The sequence below is a fragment of the Tenrec ecaudatus genome, chromosome 2 (genome assembly GCF_050624435.1).
Source record: "Tenrec ecaudatus isolate mTenEca1 chromosome 2, mTenEca1.hap1, whole genome shotgun sequence".
NCBI classification, from domain to species: domain Eukaryota; kingdom Metazoa; phylum Chordata; class Mammalia; order Afrosoricida; family Tenrecidae; genus Tenrec; species Tenrec ecaudatus.
Genome location: NC_134531.1, coordinates 49,574,478 through 49,600,825, shown reverse-complemented (window position 1 = coordinate 49,600,825; position 26,348 = coordinate 49,574,478). Strand labels below are relative to the sequence as shown.

Here is a 26,348-nt window from a genome sequence, read left to right as displayed (position 1 = left end):
ATGTTGGTTCTAGTGATGAGCAGGACCTCGTTCTCGGGTTTTTGACATTTGGGGCAAGAGTTTATGTTTTTAAATCATTTGAGAGCTCTTCCAGATATAGCCTTCCGTAGTGCAGTCACCTCAAGCTACAGTGCTACCACAATCAGGTTCAAAACATTTCCTATCTTCGTAAACTCCTTGATAACAGCTCCCCTTTATTGGCATTCTGGACATGTTCGGCTAGCTAGGGAGTAGGAAAGGGCTCTCCTACATACATCGTGGGATGTTTAGCAGCAGCCTGGTCCTCCATAGCCAGATAACAGCAACAAACCTCTTCAATAATACTGACATCATGCCTGTTAGGCGTGTTCCCCGGAGCTGATGGTCCTGCTGTCCCACACTACAGATTACCCCAACCCAGGCTGAGGACCCGTGGTTTCAGCTAGTTTGGGATGAAAACTAGGATCCAAGGCCAGACTAAACAAGACAGTGGTAAATCCAGTCCGTGGAGTTTTGAACTTTATTTTTGGTGTTCTTTCTGTCTGATTTTAATGTTCTCCAGACTAATCTTTCAAGGGCTTTAGACTGAGTTCAGCTAGTCCTGTGTGGATTTTTTTGGCCAGCATTCCTCAGGACAGATTCCCATTCAGCTGCTTTCCTGAGCTTTCCTCCAAGCCTCCTTGTAAGCTCACATTCTGCAGTTGCCAGGCTATTACACTCTTGACGGCTGGATTGCCAATAAGGAAAGAGACTCTCTCTCCATGCCTGACAACACAGTGGTTTACTACCAGGCCATTTGTTACCTGTTCTCTTTGCTCAGATGCCTTATTGGGTTCGTTGTCAGCTTTTTTTGTGGTCACCCTGCCCCAGTCTCTAAATCCATCCTGTTTGTCCTTTTCTTTCCAATGGAACCGTAATGGCTTCTTGCTGGAGCCAGAGGACAAACTGCCGACAAGGACATCTTTCAAATATCCCTGCCTCTGGATAGCACCGTCGGCACATTCTATTGGCAGCCGGGCAATGCAAGGCTTACCTGATTTGTTTGTCTCTAGGTTAAGGCCAATGTTTGAATCTCCAACAGCTCCATGTTGACCGTACTAGATAGAATGCTGGCAGTGTGAAGCGTGTTCAGTGGGTTCCTTGTATTAATATTTGGATTTGCTGCCACAGCCAGGAGGTGTATGATTGAGATAGGGGACACACAGCCCATAACAAAAGCCAAGCCGTTTGATGATGTGAGCTAATTTGAAAAGATTTTTCTGTTTCACATTCTTCAATGATTGACCATGTGTGTGGGTGCGTGTGTGTGCACGTGTGCATGTGAGTTTCAAGCATGTCGTTCGAGTAAAAGAATCCCTGGAGCTGGCAAACTGATGGCGATGACTTTCTTCACCACAGCGGCGTGTCTCTGACTGGCGCTATGATGATTTAACAAATGAGATTGCCTCATTTAATGACTTAAAAAATGCATAATGTTTTGCAAAGCTTCTGTCTTAAAATGTCCAGGTCTTCAGAAAAAACAAAACCAGGCAACGTACACTGTTTTGTTGACAGAGCCATATCTTTCCGACAGTGGGACCCAAGTCCCTTGTGTGTGCCCCAAACAGGGACAGAGTCGCCTGTTGACTACAACTGGAGCAGAGTGCACTAATCCATTAATTTCCTGATCTCCACTGAGGTACTAGTAATCTTTTCAACATAAATTGCCTTTAGCCATTCGTGGTGCAGTAAATATTGTGGGAAAGACTTGCCATGCTTATTTCCAAATTTATGGAATGATTTTTTTCAAGATATTTAGTTGGGTATATTGTCAGACCAGGATTTTGAGAGTTGATTAAAAAAAAAAGAGTCTTGCAGAAAAAACTGATTTTGATAAATTGCAATTACCCATACAGAAAAAGTAACCACACTGGTTCTGTCTACAACATGGAAAAGAAATGAAATTTTCAGGGGGTAAAAATGAATACCACTATCAAATAAGCAAAGAGAGCTGTTTCCCTTAACCAAATGAAAGCATGTTTTCTGGTGGTCTCACCAGGCAGTGATCAAGTGAAGGGTGTGTGTGACATGTTGCTAGGGGCCATCGAATTGGTTCCAACCCCGATGCACAACAGAACGAAACGCTGCCTGCTCCCACGCCATCCTCGCAATTGCTCCGGCGCTTGAGCCCGTGGTCACTGCCGCTGTGGGAGCCTTCTTACCGAGGGCCTTCCTCTTAGGCACTGCCCTGCACTTCACGCCTGATGTCCTTCTCCGGGGACTGCCTCTCCCGACAACACGTCCAAAGAACATGAGACGGACTCTCGTCATCTCTGCCTCTAAGGAACCGTCCGCTCCATTTGTGACGTGGGACTTGTAGGACACGTTAAGTAGGAGACGTGTCTGGAAACCAGTTGAAAAATAGAGTTCTGTTGATAAGGGAATCCAAAATCCGAGGCAGTATCAGAGATCAGCATTCATGTGTCAGCTAACATCCAGTTACCTCAGAGGTTTTAAGTGGAGTGAGTCTTCAGGGGACATGTTCATGGTCACTCTGAGGCAAACGTTGGCTTTGAAACATTACCAGACTCGGTAGCTTCTTCCTCTCTTGCCTGTTGCAGGATCCTAAGCAATGATAAGAAACCAGTATAAATCCTTAACAAAAATGACACACATTCTTAGCATGGTGAGGTCCTCCGAGCACATCCCCCAATTCTATCTAAGCTTTAAGCAAGACCCCCAAAATGCCCTCTCTCGCCGAGTTAAATCTAACAGAGGAAGAATCTATGTTCTCATTTGTATCGGTCCGCTTCGATGACCGAGGCAGACACCGTTGTTAGTAATGGATGCGCGTGGGTGTTTGCTTTCAAATGCCCCCTTACCTCATAAAGTATAAACCTCATATTCTCAATCTGCCCTTTACAGGACTCGGTAACCTACCCTCCCACCATGTCAACATGTGCATTTAATGAGTATTAAGGTTTTTTTTAAAGGCCTTAAAAGAATCAATTTCATGGTGAATGCATCTAGTTAAGCAAGTCATTTAAACAACATTTTGCTCGTGTGTAGCAGACCATTTTATAAGTTCCTGATAGCTTTACAAGCCTGTGTTTCAGACAAGCTAATTGGTTGTCTCCGATATGTGTTTGGCACTTTCACTCATTAACTCCTTTTCCTGTCTACTGCACACTTGACTAGCTCTCGTACATATAGGTGGAATTCTTTAAACAACCTGATTCGATTGCCAGGAAGAAGTTTTTCATAGGCAGAGTTCTTACTCTTAAAATATGAGCCTTCTTGAAATAAAGGTGAATGGAATCTGAGAATAATCTCAAACTTAGACGATGACAGAATCAAATCTAGCCCACAGCATGTGCTTGTTGCGCCCAAACGGAACGTGCCTTCCAAAGAGTGCAATGAAGACGGAGACAGAGAGAAGGCAACCGAGGAGAGGGGCGAGGAGAGGAGAGGACAATGGGCTGTTGAGGCCCGGCTGCCGCCGTAATTGATGGCTGTGTTGTAGGTGTTACGGAGGACTCTGGGTGCCGGCACTGGCATGCAAAGACAAGTATGCTGGTGCTTCTCTTTCTGCATATGTCAGGGCTTTCTAGTCTCCGAGATAAGAATGAGATGCTTTGTTTGGACACAGATTAAAGGAATAGCTCAAAACAGAAGAGTCCTGTGGGTCTTGAGATTCTGGAGTGGATCTGTTTTCCATGATAGAGTGTTTACTTTTCTGTTTGCAAAAGATTCCTTGCAGCTGCCTGTAGGCATATGTATAATAGAGTGTAAGCCAATTAGACCTACAGTTTTGAAACTGTGTGTGATATCTCACTACCTGCCTTGGCCTGATTAATTGGAAAGAGTGGTAACTTCTCTCCGATATTCAATTTCACTAACATGAAAATTTAGAATATGTTACTATGGAAATATCGTTCAAATTCGCTTGCCCTTACCAATGTAGTTTCAGTTTTATTAATCTATTTACATTCTTTAAAAAAATAAGTATTCTCCTCGTGTCCAGCACCGTACTGGTTACATTAACCAACCCTGTTGAGTCATTCCCAATGTACAGTGACCCAAGGGAGGATTCCCAAGGCTATACATTTGTACAGAGCTAGATAAGTCCGTCTCTCTGCCACAGAGCAGATGGTGGATTTGAAATGTCAGACTTACAATTAGCAGTCCGACGCTTACCCAGCAGGGACACCAGGGATGTGATTACACTAGAGAATACGAAATCGTTTTCAGTGTCTGTACCCTTGGAAGAGAAAACAAAAAACCTCCAGTTCAGATCAAACTCACTGCCATAGAATCAGTGCCGACTCATAGGATAGAGTAGAACTGCCCCTGCTGGTTTCCGAGACTGTCCTTCTTCACAGGAGTAGAAAGCTCATCTTTCTCACACAGCTGCTAGTGATTCTGAACTGTTGACCTTACAGTTAGCACCCTAACTAGCCCCGCACATGCCAACATGTAAAGAGAATTATTATCCAGTTTCAGTTATCCTATAAATGAAAATGGGTTTCATCACAGCCATGAGGATGAAGACATTGAATCTTAATTTCTGAAACATTTTCTTCAAGATTTATAGTGATTGCTTTAAGGTGGAAGTAATTGCTCATATAACCAAGTTCAGAGCTTGTAGCTTCCGGCACACTTTGATCCAGTTTCGCGATTCCCACAGACTAATTTTCTCTCCTCCTCTAGGTATTGCTTTTCCTCAGGCTTCCTTCCTTCGCTTCCTCTCCTCACGGTGTTTAGATGGTTGCCAGCACTCACCAGAGCTCCCTCTCTCAGCAGGAAGAGAGCTACTGAGACACGACCTCAGTCCTGAGGAGCGTAGGAAGCTCTGAATCTGAAGGGCCCACTCTAGCAGGGAACTTTTTACTTATGTGAACAAATATATTATCCTCATCTTTTTAGGTCCGTTTGAGTTGGACATGTTGTTCCTTTCACAGCAGGACCTCCTCGGACATAAAATAATTTGGTGCCAGCAGTGGGTTTTTTGAATCGGTTCAAGACCAGCTGTTGTTAGGGGTTGTGCAGTCAGTTCTAGCTCATAGCAGTCCGTCCTATGTACAGCAACTAAACAGTTCACGGTCTTCCAGCATGTTCACAATTGTTATGTTTGGGCCATTGTTACAGCCATGTTGTCAACCCATCTCATTGCGAGTAGGAAGGAAAAAAACATAGAAAAATCTTCCTCTCTCTAAAACAGTTTTGTAAAAGATTGCTTAGATTTTTGGCTATTGTAACTTGCAAAATACTCGAATAGAGGAACTATTGCAAATGAGCTATTCCTAATCCCTTGGATGCCAGTTTCACATTTATAAAAACTGTAGTCTCGCCATATAGAAAGAATATGAGAAAAATGAAACTGCATCTACTTGAGTCAGTCGACAGAGTGGAAGATATTAAAAATACTTCTACCAATGCAGATGAGAAAGCCAGTAGAATATCACTCATTGCCACTAAACAACTGGAACCGAAATTGGAAAAGATGAATGTAACTTACGTCAGTGATCATTGTCTAGGATAGAACCTCTTTTATTGAGTTGCCATTAGTGTTACTCAACCATACCCAACCCAGTAATTGCCCCTCATCCTTTTCTTGTGCATTGTCATCAAACTTTACCCAGATTCAATCCCACCGTTCTCATTTCCATTTAGAAAGATTAACTACTTCTTAGAGACTAATCCAACCCCCCACCTCACTCTTACCCTCCCCTGGTACCCAGGGGTGAACATTCCAAAGTCACACTCACTGCCATCAAATAGATTTTGGCTCATAGATACCCCACAGGGCCCAGTACGAATGTCCCTGTGGGTTTCCAAGACAGTGAACCTTTACAAGCGTAAAAGGCCTCATCTCTCGCTAGTGGAGCAGCTACTGGATTCGAACTACTAACCTTATGGTTAACAGCCCAATGAGTTACTTACTACGCCACCAGGCTCACTTAGTTTCTTTATATTTACTTTTTCATGTCATTTCAGAAAAGTGAGAACATCTATATAGAGAGATTTGGTGTGGGGTTTTTTTGGCCCTGTGATTGACATATTTCACTCAACATGATATTCTCTAGGATCATCCAAGCTGTAAGGTGATTTGGGAACCTATCCTCTATTGATGAGTAATATTCCATTTTAGGTACATGCCACATCTTACCTAGCCATTCACGTGTTAATGAGCAATAACTTTGTTTCCATCCTTTCTGTGTGCATGTATCTACTCATGCTGCTTTATTAGATGCCTGGTGCAGGGAAGTGAATTACTTAATGTGGCTCTTGTCGCCAGAGTCTAACTTCCACCAAATATTTGCTGCCTGGGTCTGGTAAGAAGGTAGGGGAGGATACTGACAGGCCTCACCTATGGGTGACAGTGAACAGGCTTCCCTGGAGTGCTATCCTGCTGCTTATAATACGAACCCTCTGAGAAGCAGGAGGAGGGATCTCATTACCTGCAAGAGCCGGGAGCAAAGCAGCTAGCTCCTCTTCCCAAGATCCCTGCCCAGTGAACATCCTGGATCCAGAAGATTGCAAAAGCATCAGAGGAGCAGCAACAGAACCAGGAGCCAGAATATGGATGTATAGTCTTAATTTACATTCTATAATTTACCTCTAGGTTCTTATATCCATTCCAATGGCTACACAGAAAACCAGACAAAAGTCATGATTAAAGGGTTTATTAAGGAAGCTAACAAATTATAAGGCTAGTGAAAAATGCTAAGGGTAGCTTTTTACCAGAACATGTTACAAACTTTCAGGCCTGCTAATAAATGCCTCAAGGGGGTGGATCAGGGGGGGGGGGGGGGGGTTACCATTCTGCTGTAAGCCTCAGCCCAAAGGCACTCAGCTCCACTTCTGTGGGTCAGCAAGTCCAAACACCCCATTTCACAGGCCAGCCTTCTGCACAAAAGCACTCAGCTTAACCCTTCTCATTTTGCATCCCTACCAGCAATGCATAAGGGTTTCCGCTTCTCTACACCTACCCTAATAGTTGTTATTTTCTGTTTTGTTTTGCTTTCTTTTTTTTTTTTTTTTTGGTGAGGAGGGTTATTTTGTTTTTTATCTTAGCCATCCTAGTAAGAGTGAAGTCCTGTGTCTTTGTAGTTTTAATTTGCATTTCTCTGATGGCTAATGATAGTCATTATGTTTCTGCTGACCATCTGAATCTCCTTTTGGGGTGAGCTATCTGTTCATGTTCTTTGCCCAGTTTCTGATTGGGTTGTTTAGCTTTCTGTTCAGTCACAGGAGTTTTCTATGGATTTTAGATCCTTGGCAGCTCTATTAGCCCTAATGTTTCCCCCAGTCTGGAAGTTGTCTCTTCACTCTTGATAAAGTTGTGCAGTGAGCATAACTATTCAGCATTTATGAGATTCCAATTAACTCCTGTGCTTTCTGTTCTGTTGCTCATGTGTTTTTTGTGTGTTTAACAGTGTATTATTGAAAGAAAGAAAAAAACTAAATCCCAAAGCTTTGATCCTATATTATCTTCCAAGAATTTATTGTTTCGATTGAACATTTAGGTCTCTGATTCATTCTTTTTTTTATTGTCCAAATATTTTCCTTTTCATTTTTAGACTTTTTAGTGTGAATTGGTAAAGGTTTACAGAATACATCAGTTTTCCATTCAACGATTCATGGCATATCTTATTTCATGTCATTGACTGCAGTCCCCACCGCATGAGCTCACCTGTCTCACTTTGTCCTTACAGTTTCTCTTTTGGTCTTGATGCTTCTGAGCTTTGCGTTGGGATGAACGTGGCTCGTGTGCTCTCAAATAGTTGGGTATTCTAAGGCAGAGGTTCCAAAATTTATTTGGCTTTTTTGGGGGGGGGGACTTACTCAGGCCCCCTAGCAACTAAGACTGTTTGTACTACAGCCCCTCATCCAGGATGAAATGTAGGCATGTGCTTTTGCCCCACTCCTGGATGGTTCCAGCAACCGACCTCACGGGGGTGGGGGTGGGGGGTTGCAGTGGGGATGGGGGGGGGTGACCACTTTGGGAAAACCTGTTAAAAGGTGTGCCGACCTCCCTGGTGTTATGGATTCCCTTGTCTACCTGACTTGTGTTTAGCTATATTGTGAGCCTGGGAGTCAGTTCCTTCCCAGACCTGAACAGCAGCTAAAGACCGTTGTGTCAGCCGGGGGTTCCACTAGTATCTATCTGATCGTTTAGAATGCTTTTTCATTCTAGGGTTTGTTCTGTATCTTTGTGCCCACTCTCTTCAGGGCCTTCTAATGTAATCCCTTTCAGAGTTGTGGGTAGTGATGGTCAAGTACTGTCTTTTTTTCAGGTGGGATCAGGGAGACTGGTGCTTATATGGTTCATTAGTCCATTGGACCCATTGTTTTCATGTGTATTCAGGTTTCTTCGCTCTTCTTTGTTCCAGATGGAAAGAGACCTTAAAACAGATCAAGAGGCTGCCCTTGATCTATTTTGAATTAGTTTTTGCGTATGGCATGAGGTATAGATCTTGTTTCGTTTTTCTGCATGTAGAAATCCAGCTTAGCCAGCTCCATTTGGTTAAGAGATTATTTCATCCCATTGAATGGATTTAGCAGCATTGTCAAATAGACAAAGAATTTGAGTAGACACTTGTAAGAAAATGTGCAGGGGCTTCAAAAAAATTCATAAAACAAATCCATTATCTTTTAATTCCATTGCCCATGAGACTTTTTTGAAGTGGCAGATAGCCAATAAGCACATGAAAAGATTCCCACCACCATTAGTCAGAGATATACAAATGCCAGAACCACAATGAGAGACGACCACTTCACACCCACTGAGGTGGCTGTCATGAAATGGCAGGCACTCACAAGCCTTGGTGGGGATGGGGAAAACGGAACTTTCATCCCAGGTGCATAATTTTGGGGCACAAAGTTTCAACACTGTTTGGAAAGCAATTTGGTACTTCCTCAAAAGTTAAGCAACCAGCAAGCCCACTCCACAGGGGAATGAAAACCTGCTTGTACAAAACACTGTCTCTGAATATTCATGGCAGCATTATTCCCGGTAGCCAAAATAAATACAGCCCACCTGTCTACTGACTGTTGGAAAGACAGATACATGTGGTTTGGCCACTCGGTCCAATACTGTTCAGTCATAAAAAGTAATGAGGTACCGATACCTGTTACAACGTCGATAAACCTTCCAAACATGCTGTGATGAGTGAGAGAGGCCAGGTGCAGAAGGGCACGGGCTGTGTTATTACACTGGCACAAAATATCCAAGCAGAGCCATCGAGACAGAAAGTAGAGTACTGAATGGGCGCCAGAGACTGCAGAATGGGAAATGGGCGTGGCTACTTCTGGTAAAGAGATCTATTTTGAATTAATGAAAATGTTCCAGCATTAGTCATTGCAGGTTCCATAACCTTGTGAATACACTAAAGAAACACTCAGATTTACGTGGTGACATACTCTGGCATGTTTATTTATCAATAGGAGTGAACTGTATGAGACACTTCCTTTTATCTCCCTTTTGAATGTATATTTGTTCTAGTCTTTGATATTTCCTGCTTTCTTTTCAATTGATGTTTGCTTTTTCATTATGTCGTTGTTGCAGGGTCGTTTTTGTTTTTGTTTTGACTTTGCATTTTTTCTGTATATGAAACCCACAATAGGTAAACCTACACAGACAGCAAACGGAGTAATAGTTTCTGAGGAGCCTGTCAGGGGAGGTCGGTAGGAAATAAGGAGCTAACCACAAGGAACAAGATGTGTCCTAAAATTGATTGTGGTGATGATTATATGACTCTTTTGAATGTGATTGAATTACTGACATGTACAACACATGGATTATATGTCAAGATTTTTTAAACTATTTATAGACCGCATCAGAAAGATAGTAAAACATCAGCTCAAGAAGTACACAATCTAACCAGAGAGCAGGGGACATTATCTAGAAATCGTTAGGAGAAACTTACCAACATGTCATTGATTTAAGAAGTGACGTCATCAATGAATTAAGTAGGAGGCACTGTGTCTGGTAGGACCGGACTCCAGGAGGTTCTTATTGTTACATCATCTCTTGGTTAAGGGCCTTACCCGGCCATCGATGCCTCTGACTGTTTTCACTGGTCGTCCCTGGCTCCAGGCTCACACCCCAGTCACACAGTTCTGATTGTAAGGCAACCCAAGTCCCTGAGAGGAGAACTTCAAATTGCCTGCATTGATAGCACCTACTGTTTGGGATGGGAGATTGTTTCCTCGGTGGGAAAGTCTTTCTAACCCTGAATGAGTTAGCATTTAGATAAAGCCTGAAGCTTGAACATTCAGGATAAACACAAGTAAGTCAAGCTAATAGGTTATTGCCTTTATTAAGCTACACGTAATATCTATATCAATTCTGTAGACTCACTTTGTGATTCAGATTTAAAATTCTAACTGAATTTATTTCTTGGAAAGGTATGACACTTTAGTTAAGTTTATAAATAGTATTAGAATGTTTAAAAGACCATAAAGACTCTCTGTATTTATAAATGTAATAGCTCAAAATTTTAAGAGTCCCTAACTATTTGGAAGAACGTATTTGATGGTTAGACATTCCAAACAAAAATGAAATAAAATTGAATATATTATATTGATTAATGAAGCTTAAAGATGATTAATTATAATGAACCCAAATACTATTCAGAGGTTCCCTTAACAAAATTTAATTTTTAAATTTAAAAATATATAAATAGAATGATACCATTTTCAAAGTCACATATAAAAGCTTCTGGAAAAACTAGACTTCAGCTATTATAAATATAAGCTATATTTTCTCTTTTTAAAAAGGCAAAGTAATAATACATTCCAATGCTTTGTACTAAAACCTACTCCCAAAGGCCACCCAAACCATCAAACCGGCAGGTCAGGAAGTATGTACCTCACAGGACTTGAGAGGAAAACTTGGTGTCCTGGCTGCTTCACTGGGCCTTTGAGCAATCTATGTTCAAAAGAAGCACAGGGTGAACACAGAGAGAAAGTACAACGTAACCTTGCTAAGAGATGGTCCTTCTCCTGCTAGACTGCACTCCCAAGCATCTGAAGACAGAACTGGAACCTGTGTAGGTTGGGGAAGTCAGACTGCCTCTCCCAGCGCGTCCACGGTGCCAGTGAGGCTGGAAGAGCAAGCCTCGCGAGCTGCAGTCGAACCAAGGCTCAGGAGGTCAGATGGCCCATCCTTCCCCAGGTGGTCACGCTGGACAGTGTGGATGGCCGCGGTTGCTGTGGGCTAGGGTTGGTCATATATTTCTGTAAGGAGCCACGTAATAAAGATTTGAGGCGGGCTGCCCGCTGACTCAGTGGCAACTAATCACACCACTCTTGCTGCATTGTGAAAACAGCCTTAGATAAGAACTGTGTGAATGAATGCACTGGGTTCCAAGAAACGTGATAGAGAAGTTGGTTATTTGGAAAAGAGGAAGGTAGACTAGATGACCCCAGTGCCTGAAACCCATCACCATTAAATCCGAGCAGCTTGTAGTGACCTTGCGTGGGCTTTCCAGGACTGACAGAAGCAGACAGCCCAACACCACCCATAGCACCTAAGGTTCCTTCTCATCCTGAAAGTTTCTTCTCTAATCTTAAGGCACCCTCTTGAAATGATAGGAAGGCTTCATATGGGTCTTCCAAGATGAGAGTCTAGACCAGTGGTTCGTAACTTCCCTGATGCCGCAGCCCTTTAATACAGTTCCTCATGTTGTAATGACACCCCCACCCCACCCCCCTCCAAACCATGAAATTATTTTCCTTGCTACTTCATCACTGTAATTTTGCTAGTGTTACGAATCAGGCAACCCCTGTGAAAGGATCATTTGACAACACCCCCCCCCCCCAAAGGGGTCACAGCCCACAGGTTGAGAACCGCTGCTCTAGACCCATCACAATGATTTGGAATCCACTGGAAGGCAGTGAGTCTGGGTTGCTGGTGCTTTCTGCCTGTGGACGGAGGAACCTTCCCAGGAGTGGCGGAGAAGGGCTGCAGGCAGCACTGGCCCCAGGCTGAAGCGGGCCCAGGTGATTGACAGCAGGGAGGAGGATGCAAGTCCTGGAAGACTGAGTCCCTTTCTTTAGTCCCTGAGGCCGGAAGCTTTATGTAATTTGTCTGCTAAACAGACAGTGAAGTTGGACGACTAAAACAACCCCAGGCATATCAGAAAGCAAAAAAGCGAGGCCATGTGTCCTACCCTTGGATTAAACAAGGATTGGATTAAACAAAGTAATGGATTAAACAAAGCCAGGATTGCCGTCCGGACCCCAGTTTGACCACCAAAGCAGAGAAGATCCTCTGGCGCAGCTGCCCTGGGACAGGCTGATTTCTCATGAATGGGAGAGTAGGGTTTTTTAATGCAAGAATTGCCGCAAAACCTAACATTCTGTTTGCATCAGGGAAGATTTGTAATAAAGGCGAGGTACAATCCCAGGTCATAACCTGCTGGCTTTTGTCTGGGTTTTATTTATTCCAAGGTCAGACCGGCTACACTGAACTTTCCTCTCCTGGAGAAAGAAGCCATCTTGATCAGGATTTTGCTTTTAGATCACACACATAGTTGGTAAAATCAATCACCCATTATAAATATGCACTCCCTGGGTAATATTGGACTTTGGGGTAAACATCAGATTGTTCTTTTTGGGGCCGCCTCAAGACTCAATAAAAAAGGAAATGATACCCATTCTGTGTCGCAATATCTTTGGAGCAACGACAAACTGGCTTTACTTGTATTATTTATTTCTGCCTTTAGTGACACATTTAGTACCTTTCTAAGGATTTCAAAATCCAGTGCGCAGCACAATGAAAAGAGGAACAGCTGGTGTCCCTGTCGCTAGACCAACCTTTCTTTGAACAAGCTGCCAAGAATGCGCTCTGAAGAATCTTAATGACGCCCTGCCACTTGGGCGCCAGCCGGGCCTGGGGCCTCGGTGTGGGCAAGTTCTCTCTGACTTTGGTGAAGGTCTCCTAGCCTGGCCCGCTCCTGCTCCGGGACATCGGGAATGAAGAGCACCACGCCAGAAAGCCCCTCGGCACATGCACCACAGACATATATGCTCTGCAGCGTGCCGGCCAATGGGTACCAAGGAGCTTTCTGGGAGAGAGAAGGGGGGAACGCCCACATTGGTGCCATAGGGGTTGCGAGTTGGGCAATTAATTGCAAGGTCAGCAGTTCAAAACCACCAGCCGCTCTGGGGGGAAAAGGCAAGGGTCCTCACCTCTGTAGAGTTATAGTCTTGGAAACTCAGGGACAGTTCTACCCTGTCCTATAAATTCGCTATGAGTCTGCATCAACCTTATGGCAGTTTCTTTGGGCTTTTTTGGGGCGGGGGGGGCAGTTGTGGGGAGTGGACACTCCAACCCTGGCTGGTTTCATGACTTGTAAAACGTGCTGATGTTTCACTAGGCATCTGGAAGGGAATCATGCAACCCGCTATAGCCAGTGCCAGTGTTAGCAGGCTCTCGGGCAGCAGTTCTCAACCTGTGGGTCACGACCCCTTTGGGACCGAACGGCCCTTTCACAGGGGTCGCCTAAGAGCATCGGAAAACACATACTTCCCATGGTCTAAGGATCCGAGACGCTGCTTCTCTATCGTCTCCAGGCGGGTCCGCCCGCATGCAGATACGCCCACATAGGAGTACCTGGTGTGAAGACTGTTACCCATGCTACACCATGCTGCAAGACAACATTTCATTTGTTTGTCATCAGAAATTTATATTTCACAATCTATAATGACATATAGAACCACACTCTTACCTCGGAGAATTCAAAACCAGTGTGAGCCCACCTCAAGCTGCTTTTGTGACAAACGCTTTAATTATGTTCAGTTTGTAACAATGAAAATACATCCTGCATATCCGATATTTACAATACAATACATAACAGTAGCAAAATTACAGTTAAGAAGTAACCTGGGGGAGGTGATGAGTCAGTCAGGATGCAATGTAGCACCGATGAAGAATACAGCTTTCCCCCCATTCCTGAATGCTTCCTACCCCCCACCTGCCATGATCCGAATTCTACCTTGCAGGACTGGATAGAGCAGAGGTTGTACACTGGTGCATATAGGAGCTGGAGGTACAGGGAATCCAGGGTGAATGATACCTTCAGGACCAGGGGGTGAGGGGCAATACTGGGAGAGTAGAGGGTGAGTGGGTTGTAAAGGGGGAACCGATTACAAGGATCTACATGTGACCTCCTCCCTGGGGGACGGACAACAGAGAAGGGGGTGAAGGGAGACGCCGGATAGGGCAAGATATGACAAAATAATAATTTATAAATTATCAAGGGCTCATGAGGGGGAACTGGGGAGAGAGGGGCAAAAAGAGGACTTAATACAAAGGGCTTAAGTGGAGAGCAAATGCTTTGAGAGTGATTAGGGCAAAGAATGTACAGATGTGCTTTATACAATTGATGTATGTATATGTGTGGATTGTGATAAGAGTTGTATGAGTCCCTAATAAAATGTTAAAAAAAAAAGAATGAAAGCTACAAAATAATCTCACTAATACAGATACCAAATTAAATTATGTGTCCAATAATAACATTAAAAAAAAAGAAGTAGCAACAAAAATCATTTTATGGTTGGGGTCACAACATGCGGAGCGATATTAAAGTGTCATGGCATTAGGAAGGTTGAGAACCACTGCTCTAGGGCGATGCAACATGAAGCATTTCAGTACCAATGTTTCCCCCCCATTGCCACCCATCAATACAGCTGACATATCTGCACTAGTGACAAAAATAAGGAGAGATAGTTCAGGGGTGGGGAACATCTGGTCCTGGGACCATACAAGGCCTGCGAAATCATTAATACCAGCTAATATTACACACACCTCACCAAAGCCATCACATTAGGGATGAGATTGTTCAAGATTTGACCAACTACAAGAGGCTAATTTTTAAGGTGATAGCTTTGTTTAGCCCGTGGATGATGTTGTAACCATCCAGATGGCCCTTGGCAGAAAAAAGGTTTCCCACCGCTGGTGCAGATCAAGAATGGTCTGCCGCTCTTCCGTCATGATCAGGACATAGGCTACACAGTGTCTCTAGTCTGGCTAGCTCATAACAACCAAAAACAAACTCGCTGTCATCAAGGCGACGCCAACTCACAGGGACCCATAGGACAGGGTAGAACTGCCCAAGACTGTAACTGTTTACGGGAGTAGAAAGCCCTGTCTCCCTCCCGAGGAGCGACTGGTCGTTTCAAACTCTGACCTTGCAGATCACAACCCTACACCTAACCACTTCCCCACCATCCTCTGAATCAGAGCCCTGGGATAAACTGGTCACTAGAAGCACTTCTACCCCGGAGAGTTCAAAACCATTGTGAGCCCACCTCAAGCTGCTAACCTCAGAGTCAGCAGTTTGAAACCACCAGCCACTCCTCAGAAGAAAGATGAAAGACAAGTCTCGGAAACCCCCAGGGGCAGTTTTAGGGGCACCGTGCGGGCAGAATCAACCTGATGGCAGTGAGTTTGGTTGGATTGCGATTCGTTTAAACAGACTTGGTGTGCTTAAATGTCGTGTAATTAAGTGTTCTTTGCATATTTGCAATGAGCGCAAATTGACGATAGGAACGTGATGATGACTCTCGGGGGACAGTTAACGGGGCCATGTCCTCGTGCATTACCCTCCAGCTTGCCCTTCTGCCTACCAAGGCCCATGGCCAGGCTTTGTCCTGCCTTTCTTCGACATTCGCACAAGTAGTGAGAACTATTGCTATTGATTTTCAGCCGAGACTCCTTCCTCAGACCCAGCTCCTTTGCCAGAGGCAGAAAAACAACATGCCAATATTTCCTAAGTTCCTTTTGACGATAGCCAAGTTACTCTTCCTAAGAATTTAGGTGTGCGCTTCACCACTGTCCTAACTCATATTTCTCCCAGTCACTTGGACCCAGTTAAAATATATCGTTCACGTGCTATATGTCGGTGAGACAGTTCTAGGAAATTGTACACTCTTGAACACTCCTTCCTGGTCACTAATGTACCCGAGAGGTGATAATGTAGTGGGTTTGCATGCAGCTGCTAGCCACAAGGTTAGCAGTTCAAAACCACCAACCACTCTGCGAGAGAAAGATGAGGCTTTCTACTCTCATAAAGAGTTAGTCTCAGACCCCACAGGGGCAGTTCTCTCCGTCCTGAAGGGTCACTGAATCAGGAACGAGTTGATGGCAGTGAGATTGTTCTTTTTTGTTTAATATACTTAACTGCTAACTAAAAGAGGGACCATTTGAGTCTACCTAAGAAGTCTTGGACCCTGCCTTCTATGTCTGAGAAGTCAGCCATTGAAACCTTGGTGGAGTGCAGCCTTGCTCTGACCCACGTGAGGTTCACGGGACCTGATCCGCCCTGGCCACGGGTGGGAGTGGTGGGAAAGCCCAAAGGAATGCTGGGTAATCTTACACAAGGAATGCTGAGGACGTCTCTCGTGTCAGTGGGTGTGCTTTTGTTTTTGCTATACTGTATTTAGGTGACAGATATTCTATGATACGTGGTATACATTGTCACCCATCCTCACTCCTTGTCCCAAGTCTTGGCATTATATCATGTGGGTGGGAGCTCTGCTTGTGGATAGCTGTGCTCAATACCCAGGGGCCCTGGTGACGTAGTGCTTATGCATTGGCCTACAAGTTAAGGCCAGCAGTTCGAAACCACCAGCCTCTCCTCAGGAGAAAGACGGGGCTTTCTATGCCCCTAATCAGGTATGGTCGCTGTGAGTGGCCGTTAACTCTTGGCAGTGAGTTTGGGTTTGTTTGTTTGTTTGTTTGTTTGTTTGTTTGTTTTAGCACCTAACTCTATTTTACATGAAGAAAGTAAGTAGAGCCCTTCTGAGAGAGTTTCCCACCTGCTTCCCACAATACCTAAAGGAAAATTAGGCCAGCACCCCCCTCACATTGTTTACATTGATTTAATTACTAAAAATTTGGGGAAACTAGCAGTTTTACATTATAAATCAAAGTGACATTTATAGGCTCATAAAAAGGAAAGATCTACCATTACAACTCAGCAACAATGGCTTCTAGATACGGTGTCCCAGCAGGTTTGTAAGAATTGACAATAAACTCTGACCTATGAAACTGAGGCAAGACAATCCTTGAGTGTCCTTGCGACCACGACCCCGTTAGAGACCCTGTGTTGGTCATTTCTCTACTGAAGGATGTCTCCTCACAGTGGCTGGGTCGCCTCTGCTGTGTAGTGTCTCCCAGGTTAAACAGCTGCTACGCACATTAGCTGCAATGAGGTGGTGCTGCCCCTTGTGTGTTGTTAGGACGTGACAGTAAATGCAAAGGGTAAGTCACAGAATGCAGGAAGGCAAGTCGCTCCAGCAGGGAAGGAAGGCGTCAATGTCATAGCTAGACTAGGCTGGCTGCTTCTGGTGGCTTTGTTTTTCTATCTCTAGGGTGGACACATGGCTACCAGCAAATACCCACGCCCCGTGGCATTCCTGAAAATAGCTAAATGACCACTGGTTGCCAAGCAGCTGTATTCTGCTGACGTTCCCTTAAGTGCAGGCCCCAGAAGCCAACGGAAACAATCCCCGTCTCCTTACACCAGCCATTTCCAATTAACCATGACATTTCGGCCGCTGATCGAGTGTCCCAAAGACTTAGGTTATTTTTCTCTGACATCGTTTTTCTAAAGGTTTATCTTGATAAGAGAATGAGCTTTTAAAAATGATGCCCCACATTTAAAAGGATTTCTGTTGTGTCAGGCAGTTTTGTTTTGTTTTGCTCTTAAAATCAATATCAGATGTAAGCTTGACTTGTTGGTCCCACTAACCACCATTCTTAGACATTCCATGTCTCTACGTAGAAGGGCAAAATAGTACTGGCAGACACAAAACATGGCTGTGAATACTTTGTATTATATGTCGTACTGGGGAGGTGAAATCTGAAATTCACATTAATGTAAGGGAAAATGTCATATATGTGTGTGTGTATACATATGTATGTATGTATATTAAGTCGGGGTCAGAGCAGTAATTTTATTTTATAGAAACCTGAAACCTTGGGTACTCCAACACTACGTTCGGATGGTAGATACCAGCCGCTCATTGTACTTGGAGATCGCTGGAATGCCCAGTTTTCTTTACGAGAGTGATGTTACAGCTGTGGACTGGTGTGGAACCATTCGGACCCCGGGAGGTTCGATATGGCGGGGTGAGATGCTCGCGTAGGCTACAGATCTGAAAATCTCACTTACCCAGTCATATTTGTCAGCTTCACACCACCAGGCCCCTTTATGTGGTGACCACCCTGAAGTGGAATCACAGCTTCCAATTCCTTTTTGTGTTTAATATTCAGCAGGAGCAAGTAAGGAAACGTCGCTACCATCAGACATCTTCATTGTCTCCCAAGTGGGCCTCCACGAGAGACTTCATTCTCAGTTGCCTAGAAACCAGTATAATGGGGAACTAAACCTGTCTGGGTTTTTGTGTCTGGTCAGTATTGCAAAATATTTAACAGTCACTTATAGTTCGTGCTTATTTAAATCTGGGATTATTCCATTCAAATTAGCTGTAAATATACGACCAGGATGCAGTCAGCGTCTTTACTATTATTTTTTTTATTAATCATTTTATTGGGGGGAGCTCTTACAAATCTTAAAGCAATCCGTCATTCGATTGTGTTGAGCACACTTGTTTATGTTGCCGTCAACATTTCCAAAACATTTTCCTGCTACTTGAGCCCTTGGTCCATGGCTATAAATCTTTATTATTATTTTTTAAATCATTTTATTGGTATTGGGGGCTCATAGAATTCTTATCACAATCCATACATCCATCCATTGTTGCCATCATCATTCTCAAAACATTTGCCTTCTACTTGAGCCCTTAATATCGGCTGTATTATTTTTTTAAGAGCCATTTGGAGGAACTATTATTAGTGAGAAAACCTGTTTTTGTCTTTGTCTTTTTGTTTTGTTTTAATATTATTTCATTTCTTGCCACCTGCCCTCTTCCTAGTTACTTAAAATACTGGCCTTTTGGACCAAGGGGGATAAAAATGAGTCAAAGCTACCACTTGCTTCATGTGCCAGACTCTGGATGTCACTTGCTGCCCCTCTGGTGATGGAAGGCATGGTTGATCAAATACCAGACTGCTTCGTGGACATGGGGGTCACCCGAGTCTGCACTTTGCGGCGCTGGCTGAAGCCTCCATTTGTGGGGGGGAGCAAGCAGCGAACATCTCGGTTTGTAAACTCTTTAAGGCAGCTCAACTCCTACTAATTATTTAAACTGTGTCCCCACCTGTCGCTCCTGCCAACTCTCCTCGCCCCCTGCTGGCCAGGGGCTTCCTCTCGCTGCAGACTGGCAGCTCCTCCCCTGGCAGGGCCCGGGCCTCGGACAAGCAAGCCCCAGTTCCCTCCAGTGTGAACTGTTACAGAAGGGAAACCAAGGAATGGGTTTCTTGTTCCCCGGAGGGAGAAACCCTCTTAGCAACCAGCCTTGGGGTGTGTGTGTGTGTGTGTGTGTGTGTGTGTGTGTGTGTGTGTGTGTGTGTGTGTGTGTTGTTGTTGTTGTTGTTTTAATCCCTTGAGCAAACACTGTTCTGAAGTTGTGTTAGTTTCTGCTGAGTGCGGTGGATTTGGACGATTTCTCCGAATCAAATGAACGAGCGTCCTTCTGTTCTCACCGGCTTCTGATTTGGCTCGTTGGTTTATTGTGAAGGGGCGGACGGACACCCATGCGAGAACTTTGTGGGCACGCCTGGACATTGGCGCTTCATCGGCTCCTCAGTTAACCTGAAAACACCTGGTATTGCGTGCTTATCTCTTCTTGTTCGAGTGAAAACATCAATGTACACACTACATCTGTGTGTACACACATAAACACCCAAAGCCATTCTGGATGGTGCATCTCTGATGTGAACGCTTGTCTGCTGCTTATCACGAATACAGCAAACCGAAACATCCTTTGGGAATGGGTCAGACGCTGTTTTGTTTTTCTGGGTTAGGTCTTGACTAAGATAAGACCTGGAATGTTTCCCGAAGTATGCGAGACTTAAGGAAATACATCGACCAAAAATGTCTTTGAGCCACGCTGCTTGGGACGTCACTGCTCCATTACGCAAAACCTTGCTGGGCTGCAAACGCAGCGTTCTGTCCGGCTGTCACGGAGCGCGTGTGACGCGAGTCGGCAGCGGGAGCTTGGTGCTTGACCTGTGAAGATCACCCGCCTGTCTGACTCAGTGATAAAGTCATAGCCATTGTGATGTTTATTAGGTGGCAGCCAGGGATTGACAATACTAATCAATCCGTTGAGTGACTTAGAGTTGGTTATTAATTGAACATGTTTATGTTTTGTTCATGTGTTTTTAAAATTAATACACTTTTTTTCGGAACAGTTTTATGTTATCCCCCCCCCAAGTCGAGCATCAAATACAGAGTTTTCCCTACAAGTAACATTTTCATTCACTATGACGCATTCATTACAATCGATGAGCCGTGTGGCCCCGTTATTGCTGAGTAAAGCCTATAGTCCTTAGATGTTGAAGTTCACTCCTAGGGACAAACACTTTTTAAGATCGCAAGTAACCCACCCCACAAACCAGGTGCAACATCTTAATCTTATCTTCCCTCCTTAAAAATTAAGAACACGGAGGGGGGCAGAGCTAAGACATTTTATGTGTATGTATGTGAGAAAGCTTCAAAAGTTCACTTTAAAATGATATAGAAAGATACGGGAATTTACCCACCAACTTCCTGAACTTCCCCCCCCCCCCCCAACTCTGGTCTTCAATAGATAGGAGACTTTAAGAGAGCTGGAGAGAAACAGATTCTTTGAGGGTTAAGTCGTGACTAATTGACAGCTTCCAGACTGTTGGTTGTTAGTAAGTCAGCAGGACAATGTCTGAAAGCTGCCCTGCTTGAAGTCTTTGGATCGGGTTGAATCTTTCTGTTGTCTGCAGTGTTCTTTGTCCTGTGCCAGAAGAACACCTTCGCCAGCCCTCCCTGTGCCCTCAAAGGGATGGGGAGAACAGTGGCTTGCAAGCAAGCCCTTCACTCCCTAAAGAAAACACTCCCAGGGCACCACATACAACCCCCATTTTAAAAGCAGCCATGACTGGGATCGTAGAAAGTCTCTGGTATCATGGTTTGTATATATTCTCCATAAAATCCCCTGTTTTATGATGCCACAGTTTTGGCCCAGAACGGTTCTGATATATTAACGACACCTTTATCTCTGTCTGTCTGTTTTTCCTGAAGGTCAAAAAATATTTTGAACTTGAGCCACTTGCACGTGGAAAACGTTGGATTCTGCAGCCCTGCTCCCTGGACAACATGGACACACTGAAAGGCAGCTTCTCTCAGCTGATACATTTGTTAGAAGAAAAAGAGCAGGCCGCCGTCAGAATGTGAAGTCTGGCCGAGCAAACGGGCTTCCTCCACAGGCCTTGGGCCTGCCGCATTAGATTCTCGTTTTTATTTTATTTTATTTTATTTTGGTATCAAGACTATCATGGCTTCCGTGTCTGTGTTCTTCTCATTAGCTCAAACTTGCATCTCTCGATTAAAGTGAATATTCTGTAAACCAGGTGAATTATCCTCGGCATTAACGTCAAGTACACACTACTGAGAGAGAATTTATTCTCTGTTTACCACTAATTCTCTTCACCGCATGTTCTAAGCAGCTCTCCTATACTCTGCAAAAAGGCATGGAATTCATGGCTCTCAGAAATCAGATCCCTTATGAAGGATTCCAAAAGGCTCACAAGACCTTGACTAATGTTCCCTGGGCTCCAGCCAGGTGGAGCGTCCCGTGACGGGAGCTTCACACAACGTGTATCATTTTCAGGATTATTGAGGTTTTGTTATTATTATTTGATAGACTGGCCTTATAGACGCTGAGACAAAAATGAGCGCCAAAAGTAGCCGTCATTTAGTCACCTTATCAGAAAAGAGACTTCTACCCGAGCGAGGGTGACGTTGGGCAATTGAGAGACAAGACACACATGTGTCCTTGTTTATATCTCCAGAGATTGCCTCTGTTCTGCACGGAGACTTGTTCTGATTTTTTTCTAGATGGATTCATGGGCACAGTGCATGCACCACTGATTCCTATCTGATCAAGGCCCCAAATATTTTTAAGCAATTTATTGACATATAATTCATTTAACATACAATTTAATATAGTACATTGCATAAAGTCAACCTGAAACATAGTATAAGTACCTTTCCCCCCAAAAAACCAAGGTGTGTGTTCGATTCAAACAGAGGAAATAATTGTTAAAAGAATGCATGATTTAAAAAAAGAAAATGCAGCCAAAGTAAATATAGTTGTTTAAACTGGCATGGATTGTGACAGAGATATCAAAGACAGAATCATCTGTATATTTATTCATTAAGTGCTAATGTAGTGTAATGGAGTCTGTTAATGTCTCCGTCTAGTAATTTAAAGGTCTATCAGTATTTCTATTATAAACCTCTATTTTCAGGGGTTTCACTGGGCCCTTAAAAACGAGCTTAGGGGACTGCAGTGAATAAATCATTTTAAGGCCCAGATCCAGTCCTTGGAGCTAATTTTTTTCCACTTAATTGAAATGATAAATTTATGTAGAGCTAAGTGTACAGTCATACTAAGATTTGAGGCCTTTGGACTTTTCTAAATCAGGAATCATCCTTGGATATTGAAGTTTGTGGGTCAAATATCCTTTGGTGTATTTTGTAGACTTCCAAGCCTACAATACTCATTGGCCAAATGATAGAATACTGCTCCGTCCATACACCTGAGCAATAACAATACGGTTATTTATAATTCTGAGGCTGTGTAGACCGCAACCCACACCCCACAGACTCGCACTGTATTACTGGGCCGTGCAGTACCTTGTAATCCAGCCATGTAGTGTGCCCTACGGCAGACCCGTACCTTCCTTACAGGGTCGTGGTTGTGGTTTAATCTCATCGGTGGGCTTTAATGAAAGAAAGCATTGCCTGGGCCGCATGGAACCCTCTTGAAGCTTTTTAAAAAGCTTCACAGTGATCTGTATACAACTTTGCCTACAGTGCCCTGGGCTATTCCTACACCGGGTTATCGTGAGCAGCGCACCAGTTTTATCCCGATAACCCGTGAACCAGACCTTGTGCTTTCATGTTGTTCTGCGGTGCTCATCATCTATGAAAAAGAAAGGATCGCTAGGCATTGCTTCCCCAGCAACTTCATTAAATGTAGACTCTTGCCTTTTTCAGTTACTGTGCTGTGTGCTGCAAGCCATCTGTTAACTGACTCCCCGTTGTCTGTGTGTGTGTGTGTGTGTGTGTGTGTGTGTGTGTGTGTGCGTGTGCGTGCGCGCGCGCGCGCGCGCGCGCCGGGGCTGGGCTGGGCTTCTCAGACCCACTACTGTCTGCAGGGTCTCAGCCGTCAGAAGGAAAACATTATCAATCAATGCCCAACAACAGCTGTTTGTGACAAGTTTCTGTCTGACGCCTGATGCTTTACAACTGTCAGTGAGGCTCCTTTGTCTCGCAGTTCGAAGCTCGGTGGCTTGCTGGTGCCTTGCCACAGCGTCCTGTCCTGGTAACTCTGGAATTTGCCATGTTCAGAAAATCCACGCCGCGGGGAGCGCTGGGGTTCTGCACGCGCGTGGGTGTGAGTGTGTGTGCGTGTGTGTCATTTCTATTTGCGTGTAAAGTGCCACGGGTGTCTTAGCTTACATCTTCAAATATTATATAGGAAAAACAGTCTGTTAGGTATTTCTAAACGTAGCTTCTTGTTCTATTTAATGGAAGTTACTGGGTTTTGTACCTTCTTAGCTAAAGCAGTTGCCTTTTGTAATGGCAATTAATTTATATGACAAAACTTTCTATCTACTGTAGTTTACAGTATTGGTTGCTAATTAACTGCCATATTGCCGTGTCTTTCTATTGAAATGATCCTCCCACTCCTTACTTATCGACTCTGTTAGCCAACATTTCATATCTATGACAATGGTTAAAGAAACAAAAGCACCCAGACCGTTTTACCCATTCATGGCGACTATCAACAGCAATGGGCTCTGAGGTGCAAGGCAAGAGTGAGGCTGGTGCTGACCGTTATGGCTGGACTGGTCTGTAATTATGTGAGTGGTCCTTACATTCAGGCAGCCCCAGTTAATCATGTCCAACCTAGGGACAGCTCCTACTTTGCCTTTAATGTTATGTAAGCTTGCCCTCACTTGGAAACCTACCCCTTACTCCAAACAAATTCTTCACCCACCGTCACCTTGTCGGGCACTCACACAAACCCCACTACCATTGAATCGATTCCAACTCACAGGGACCCTACGGGAGAGGAGAGAGGGCCCATCCTGGTTTCCAGGGCTATAATCTTCCTGGGAGCGATGGCCACATCCTTCTCTTGGCAAAGTGGTTGGTGGGTGTGGACATTTCTGTCAGCAGCGGAGTTCTTCAACCGTTGTGCCGCCAGGACTCACTCTTGCACGGAAGTAAGGTTAAAATAAGAACCGCATTTCCTGTTCCAGCTAACCAGCAAATTCTAAAAGAGAGGAACAGATTTCATGCAGACCCCAGAGACTGCATAGAATTGGCATTTAGGAAATGATTTGTAAATAACTGATTTGGCAGCTATGAAGTGATGCCATCATCCTCCCTCTTGTGATCTGATGTGTTCATTCTTCTTTTTTTATAATGCCAATTTTCACAGAAAGGACATGTCTGGACCCTAACCATGTTGATAAGTGAGGAACGAGGGTACTGTATCTATACTGAGATTCACAGGCTCGAGTGGACAGTTGCCTGGCAGGAAGAGCTCATGTTGTCCATGATTTATATATGATTTACACTATCTTCAAATGAAAATAAACGCCGAGTAGAATTAATGTTCTCCGAGTGAGTCCTTTCAAGGGGAGCATTTGGGAGTCCCAGATTGCTTTTTACATCTTTGTTGCCTGTTGAAGTCTTCAAAATAAGTTGGGTTGCGCTCAGGTCAAAACAAATGATTCCTTTGAAGCCATTGTGGGGAAAGGGCAAAAACAAAAAAACCTTTCGGTGAGGGGGTGGGGGGTCCTTTCCAGTTGGCTTGTCTTTGGCAGCAATTGACTTTCACTGGAGCCGCTCCTCCCTCTGAATGAGGGAGCAGTCAGATGCTAATGTCAAGTGACATCTTTCATTCAAAGCCTGATTTCGGGAGAAGTGCTGTAAAAACCGCTTTCTAAAAGCGGCAGTTTGGAGCAATGATCTATTTCCTTCCGTGGTGATACCCTTAGGAAATAAAGTAAAATATTTTCATCGACGCCAGAGGGAAAGAGTCCACATGACCAGGTCTGCCTTAGAAATGAAAAAAGAGTCAGAAAACTAAAATAAAACACACCAGTCTTGCTGCCACTGAGTCCATTCGACGCATAGTGGCCCACGTTAGGTGAGTCCAAAAGCGAAAGAAAAGAGAGAGAACTGTAGTGGAAGAGGAGAAATTCCTACATTGGGATCCAGCCTGAATTCCTAGTCTCCTTTCCAAAGCTCACTGACTAAGCATCTCAACCCTGCGCACGCAGACGTGGGCAGAATTGTAGGACTTGGAAGCCAATGGGACTCTCTTCACGTTCAGATCGCATATTCAGACTTGAATGGAAATCTAATAATTGTGCTGCCTTCATCCTCTTGATAATTTGAGAGTGCGGCGTCATTAACCTTCTGACCTAATGGCACAAACAGAAAGGAAAAGGTATGCGTGTGGGGGCAGGAAGTGGGAGTTGTTGCCCTCTGGGATCCTGCTTTCTCCATGGGTTTGGGAGGGAGGAGCTGTCTCTATTTGTAGAAAGTTTGGAGAATATAGATCCCCCCCCCCACCTCGCCCTCCCCCAACGCCGGGGCTCATCTGCAGTCCGGGCTGTGAAATGCATTATCGCTTCGGGCCGGGGATTCCTGGCTCCTGGGAGTTCACAACTTGTAGTCACCACTGATTTGCATCTCACAGGGCCCAGTGTTCTCAAACCCAGGTACATGAAGTGACTGATGAGCACAAGCTTGGGTGCCCCAGCCCCCACTCCTGTTGACCTATTGGAGGAACATGAAAAGGATCCTTGTGAGACCAAGAAGCCTCAGCTGGGATATCAATTTCCCCTCCGCTTTCCCACTCGCTTTGAATTGAAATCTTCCATGAAAAAACGCTCCCTCTACTTACTTGTCGTTGGGCTGGAAAGCTTTGACTTAAACCAGCCCCGCGATTCCAGAGACAAGTCCGGCCTGTCAAACGGGTGCAAAGACCCCAAAAAAGCACAAAGAACATTTCCAAAGACTTCCTCTCCTTGCATTGAACAAACCAAGAAAGAAGTTCTCCAACATTTTCCATCAGATCTTTCTCTCCTCTCATCGCACATCCCTCTCTGCTCTGCTTAGAGAGCTCTCAAGCTGAGCTTGCCCTTCCCCCTCATGCTGGGCTCCTCCGGGCAGGAAGAAAAGCCCTGTTTC

General features: G+C 44.4%; 1 protein-coding gene across 2 annotated transcripts in view; it reads left to right on the top strand.

The window, feature by feature from the left end:
• The window catches only part of ARL15 (ARF like GTPase 15), a 495,300-nt gene extending 470,555 nt beyond the window's left edge, over positions 1-24,745 (top strand). For both annotated transcript variants that reach the window (XM_075541033.1, XM_075541032.1), the window contains one exon: positions 21,153-24,745. In XM_075541033.1, coding sequence (XP_075397148.1) covers positions 21,153-21,305 — 153 coding nt within the window. In that variant the 3' untranslated portion in view covers positions 21,306-24,745. The remainder of the gene's footprint in view (positions 1-21,152) is intronic.
• Positions 24,746-26,348: the final 1,603 nt, after the last annotated feature.